The sequence below is a fragment of the Salvia hispanica genome, chromosome 1 (genome assembly GCF_023119035.1).
Source record: "Salvia hispanica cultivar TCC Black 2014 chromosome 1, UniMelb_Shisp_WGS_1.0, whole genome shotgun sequence".
Classification (NCBI taxonomy): domain Eukaryota; kingdom Viridiplantae; phylum Streptophyta; class Magnoliopsida; order Lamiales; family Lamiaceae; genus Salvia; species Salvia hispanica.
This window is the reverse complement of record NC_062965.1, coordinates 39805248-39811779: the sequence shown is the minus strand read 5'-3', so window position 1 is coordinate 39811779 and position 6532 is coordinate 39805248. Positions and strand designations below refer to the sequence as shown.

General features: G+C 35.3%; 1 protein-coding gene across 1 annotated transcript; it reads left to right on the top strand.

Moving 5' to 3' along the window:
* The first annotated feature begins 1086 nt into the window (after nucleotides 1–1086).
* On the top strand, nucleotides 1087–4955 carry LOC125202851 (benzyl alcohol O-benzoyltransferase-like). Its single transcript, XM_048101329.1, has 3 exons — nucleotides 1087–1530; nucleotides 3596–4009; nucleotides 4370–4955. Exons 1-3 carry the CDS (start codon nucleotides 1090–1092, stop codon nucleotides 4883–4885), a joined length of 1371 nt encoding a protein of 456 aa, XP_047957286.1. The 5' UTR covers nucleotides 1087–1089; the 3' UTR covers nucleotides 4886–4955.
* Nucleotides 4956–6532: the final 1577 nt, after the last annotated feature.

Sequence of the window (6532 nt, the reverse complement as noted above, 5' to 3'; positions counted from 1 at the left end):
AAAATTATGTCATATTTATCTCTCCTATACTTTCCTTTCTTTTTCTCTATATTTATCTTACTTTACTTAATTCTTCTCCTTCTTTCTAACTTTACCAATTTCTTTTTAAAATCGGTGCCGTCTAATAATGAGATTATTCTTTTTTGGACAAATGAAGTACTCTCTCCCTATTTTAAAAATAGCAACTCTTTCTATTTTAGTCCGTTCCTTAAAAATAAAAACTTTCAAACTTTATATTTTAGGAAATCTTTACACCCATATAGATCAATTTATTTACGACTTATACCACTAATAAAGTGGACCCCATAATCCACTAACATTAATTTCATTACTTTTTTCTCTCCCTCTCTCTTACTTTATTAATTTTTCTCCCACTCTCTCTTAATCTATCAATTTTTTGTCCCCCCTTCTCTTACTTTACCAAATTGTGCATTAAAACCGTGTCGTTTCAAATGTTTCTATTTTTAAAAAACGGAGGGAGTATTTCTTTATACACTATTCCCAAAAAATATCTCATTTTATTATTACTATTTTTTAATATATAGATTTTACGTTCTAATAACACATTCAACTAATAATTAAAAACTATAATAATATGACTCACATTCAACTATTTCTATATTCACTTTTTTATTACAATGTTAAACCAATTTTTTATACTCCCTCCGTCCCCGAATACTTGACACAGTTTACTTTTTTCATTTTTAGTAGTGGACCCCATATTCCACTAACTTATTCCTACTCACATTTATTATAAAACTAATACTTTAAAAGTAGGACCCACATCCCACCAACTTTTTCAACACACTTTCTATTACATTTCTTAAAACCCGTGCCGGATCAAACCGTGTCAAGTATTCGGGGACGGAGGGAGTACATTTTATACAATGGAAATATCTTTATACCATGACAAATTGTCATCCCAAAAGAAAAGTTCCTGCTTTAAAGAGGGATGAGAATGGAAATATCTTTATACCATTACTGACTGTCATCCCAAAAGAAAAGTTCCCACTTTAAATAGGGATGAGAATACAATTTTCTATAAATAGCCACACATGACAAAATTATCACTCACAAAACATAGAGAGAATGCAGTCCACGAAGGGTTTAACCTTCAAGGTGTCGAGAAAAAACCCCGAGCTGATCCCTCCGGCAAAGGCGACGCCTCACGAATTCAAGCTCCTCTCCGACATCGACGACCAAGATGGCCTCCGCTTCCAAATTTCATTGATTCAATTCTACCGCTCCCAGGAAGGCAAGGCCACGGATCCCGTGAAGGCGATCCGTGACGCCATTGCCAAGGCTTTGGTTTCATACTACCCTTTCGCCGGGCGACTGAGGGAACGCGCAGCCCGGAAGCTGGTGGTGGAGTGCACCGGAGAGGGTGTCATGTTCATCGAGGCCGACGCGGGCGTGACGCTCGAGCAATTTGGAGAGGCTCTTCAGCCGCCATTCCCATGCGTAGAAGAGCTGCTTTATGATGTTCCTGGATCAAACCAAGTCCTTAATGCACCCCTCTTGTTGATTCAGGTCGTCATATTCATCCCTTTTTAATTACTGTAAAACTTTTCAATCTAACATCTTTTCTCATATATTACCTTTTGGATAACGGTTTTATTTTACTACTCCTTCCATTCCGTTCCACTAAACATGACCTATTTTCCAAATCAAGATGACTAGTACTCCCTCCGTTCCATAGTAATGGAGTCATTTTGCCATTTTAGTAGATTCCATAGTAATAGAGTCATTTTCCACTATCTCTTACTTTTTTCTCTCTTCATCTCTCTACCTTTTTTTCTCTCTTCATCTCTTTACTTTTTCATTTTCCACTTTATTCTTCCTTTACTTAACTAACCTAACACAATTTTTTTTAATCTCCATGCCAAAAAGTTTCGCCTCTATATCTATAGACAAATAAAGTACTTACTAAACATGGAAACACCTGTTATCAATATAATATTATTAAATTTTTTATTCTTGGTGTAAATCATTTTGCAATGTTTTCGTTATCAAAATAACGACAAATTGAAAAGTTATTCTCCTGAAGTTATGAATTTGAAATTAGAATATACTCCATGTTATTTGTCATTAAAAGTCTTATTTTTCCTTTTTCGTCTATCCATCAATAAATATTTTATTTCATTTTTATTATGTTTGGAAGGTGGACTTCTCCTTCATCTAACTCATTCCACTCACATTTATAATAAAAATAATACTCCATATATAAAAGTAAGATCTACATCCCACTGAGAAAATATTCAGTGATTCATCCATACTGAAGTGGCAAAATGAGATGGTGTGACCAAGTAATGAATCTTTGAAGTATAAATGGGTCCACCTCCACTAGACATGCACACTTGTAAAGTTATTTTTAGAAGATATGAGACTATTTTCATTTAAAACTATTTAATCTTTAAATATGGAAAATCAATAGCTCTTAAGTATAATATACTATGTACATACTTATAAATAAAAATTTTATTTTCGTATTAAGCTACTGACTACATGTATAATTATTTAATACGTTCAAAATAAAGAAAATGGAAAAATAAAATTATTGTTATGCTTTTTTGTTTGTGCTGATTTTGTAATTATATATGTACTTATCCCCATAAATTTTAAAAATAATAATATCAATTATTTTATTATATGATTATTTGTGTAGAGTTTTCAATTATGTAGTCATCACCATAAAATTTTATACAATACTAACAAAGTGTGTAGAGTATTATTATTATTAGTAATTTAAGTATGCAATATATTATATACAGGAGGCGACTAACATTTTATGACTATAATTTTTTTTCTTATGTACTTTTGTATATAAATTTAGATTGAAAATTCTACAAAAATAAAAAGGATAGCCATTATTTCATTTTTCTATCTTCTTTTTTCACAAGCATGGAAAATGTATTATGCATATATTTAAGTATGGACGAAAATATAACGTTAATATAATATTTAATTGTCATGCAATTTTCAATATAATTAGTCTAATGAATATCTTCTAAAAATAACTACATTAGATTTCAAGTCTAGTTAGATGTGGTTCTCCATTTGTCAAATATTCATTGGTTGGACACACCACATATTAATCCATTTTGGTATGGATGGAGCACTGAATATTTTCTCCATTCCACTAACATTTTCTATCTATTCTTTTACAAAGTCAAACAATTTCTTAAAATCGAACCGATTATATATGGGACATTTATTCATTGACGAAAGGAGTAATATAGCCATTGTCGAAACATTTAAAACATAATGTACTTGAAACTCATGGGTTGACCCAATAACCGACAGTTTTATTGTACTAGAGTTAGAGATTTATAATCAAAAAAAAATTCCAATCCAATTACCTCTAAACCTTAACCAAAGTCTCATAGGATTGACCCGAATTGACTGAGATCTCATGATATAGTTTTCTAAATTTCATTACTTGTTCTCCTACTTTTACTAGTAAAATTAATTATTTTTTCATAACTTATACTCGTTACCTCATTTTCAAACTCTTCCCGATATTGGGATACGAAGATAAAAAAAAAAAACGCAATTATTAACTTGATGATTTTGATTGTTTCGGTATATTTTAAAGGTTACTCGGCTGAAATGCGGAGGATTCATCTTCGCAATCCGCCTGAATCACACGATGAGCGACGCGTTCGGACTCGTCCAATTTATGTCCGCGGTTGGTGAACTCGCCCGCGGCGCTGAGGCCCCTTCCATCCCACCGGTCTGGGAGCGACACCTCTTCAACGCCCGCCACCCGCCGACCGCCACATGCACGCATTGCGCGTACGACGACGTCGTTCCTGACACCAAAATAGGAGCTCCCATCCCACCTGACGACATGGCGCACCGCTCCTTCTTCTTCGGCCCGGCTGAGCTCTCCGCCCTCCGCAGCCTCCTGCCTCCCCACACGCGCCGCGGCTGCTCCACCTTCGAGCTCCTCACAGCCTCCCTCTGGCGCTGCCGCACGATCGCCATCTCGCCGGAACCCGAGGATGAGGTCAGGGCGACACATGTAGAGAGGGAAGGGCTTTGGCCCCTAATCAATTTACTCTCTCAGTCCACGATTAATTGACACCAATTTCCTTTTTCTTCCGTCCACAATTTATTGACACCCTCACTTTTTACTATTTTTGGTAATTGACCTCATATTTTATTAACTTATTCCACTCACATTTATTATAAAACTAATATATAAAAATAAGACCCACATTCTCGTGGCAAATCAAACGGGTTCAATTAATCATGGACGGAAGAGTATTTTTCTTATTATTTCTATTATAGGTAAAATTTTGTAATTTAGTCATAGTTTATACATATAATTAAGCCCTTACTAATGTTCATTTCTCCGTCCGCCCAGGTCAGAGTCATGTGCATCGTCAACACTCGGCGCCGATTCAATCCACCGCTCCCAGCCGGCTACTATGGCAACGCCTTTGCTTTCTCAGCTGCGATAGCCACTGCGGGAGACTTGTTAACGAAACCGCTTGATTTTGCAGTAGGGCTGGTGAAGAAGGCCAAGGACGAGGTGACGGAGGAGTACATGAGGTCGTTGGCGGATGTGATGGTGATTAGGAACCGCCCATATTTCGCGGTGGCGCGGACCTACCTGGTGTCGGATGTGAGGCACGCCGGGTTCGGAAAGGTGGACTTCGGGTGGGGAGAACCGGCTTACGGTGGACCGGCGAAGGTTGATGAGATTCCCGGAGTGGTGAGCTTTTACATTCCTTCTAAGAATAACAAGAGCGAGGAAGGAGTGTTGGTTCCGATATGCTTGGCCGCGAATGCCATGGAAGTGTTCGCGAAAGAGGTTCAGGGGATGTTGGAAGGTGTCGATGGCCGGAAAAAGGGGGTGTTCATAGGGTCGGCAATGTGAATTAGTCATCACTAATAAAATAGGCTAAGTTTGTAATAATGTTTTGTTGAAATCGTAGTCCGGTCAACGAAATTTGACGGGTCGTACAAGTGACGGATTATTTAATTTTGAAATAATTAAATAATTTAGAATTGATCTACACTCCAAGTAGATGATTGAGGTATATTCACTTTCTCTAAACCGATTCACGGAGAAAGCATCGTAGAATGCGTGCACATTGATCGGGTCATCTAGATACAATTCTGGAATGAACAATTACGTGAGAGGTGTCAAGATATATCCGTCCAGGTTCATGCTCCATGATTGACGTTTGTAACGTCTATAACGTTTGTAACCGCCGACCGTTACAATTAACCTTAATGGTTGCTTTGACTCCACCTCTACATGCATTGGACTTGCCTATAAATAGTGGTGCATACACTTGCATTCACACGCCAATCCTTAAGCATACAAAGCATAAGCTCTCTCCCTCTCTTGCATTGTTCTTCTGTCGAAGCTCTGCCCTCACCTCCATCCAGTTCGTTGGAGCTCTGTTGATAGCAGTGCTACTTCATTAGAGACGAAGTTGTTTTATCTTTGGGGACGACACGTCAATCCGAGAGCACTACCGGGGCGTATCTCATCTTGCGGAAAGAGGATTCCTCGACTTGGCTTACACAATTTTACGGTTTATTGTTTCGAATTCTTCTTTGTAATTTCGTTTCAGTTTACTTTTCTTTATTCCTTCTTTTGGGTTGTATTGCTAGTGTTTATATTGTAATCCAAGAAACCAACATGGTTAATTATGAATTTCATGGCTAAATTCCAGCCTTCTTACCAAATAAAAATAGAATAAGACTACTTCCAGTGATAGGACTTAAGTTCATTCAATAAGAGTGGTTTATTAATCCATACATATGGACTTGTTATTTATTTTTAAATGAAAAAAAGTAAATTGGGCACGTAAGCTTAATAACTTTATTACCGACGTAATTAAGTCGTAATCTTTTATGAATATATTAGCAAAGTTGAATCAATTATATTTTTACAAAACTTTAGTTTATCTTATTCTTTACTATATTTTATCTTTTATACTTTCTCTATGTAATACTTGTCTTTGATTTTGATTCTATCATGGATTTAAGAAATATAAAATAAAATGAGTTATAAATGAAAAAAAGTAAATTGGGCACGTAAGCTTAATAACTTTATTACCGACGTAATTAAGTCGTAATCTTTTATGAATATATTAGTAAAGTTGAATCAATTATATTTTTACAAAACTTTAGTTTATCTTATTCTTTACTATATTTTCTCTTTTATACTTTCTCTATGTAATAATTGTCTTTGATTTTGATTCTATCATGGATTTAAGAAATATAAAATAAAATGAGTTAGAGATTCTATCATGGATTTAAGAAATATAAAATAAAATGAGTTAGAAATGTTAGTGGAATATGAATCTTTTATATATTAATCTTATAATAAAAATGTGGGTGAAATGAGTTAGTTGAATTAGGGGCCTATTTACTGTTTATAGTGAAAAATAAATGTGGACAATTAGTGAAGGACGGAGGAGACTTTATTATCTTTGTTGTTTATTTTTTCTTCGATTTTAACTTTTAAATATCAATTTTGTAAACACTTTGTGTTAGAATAATTTTAATA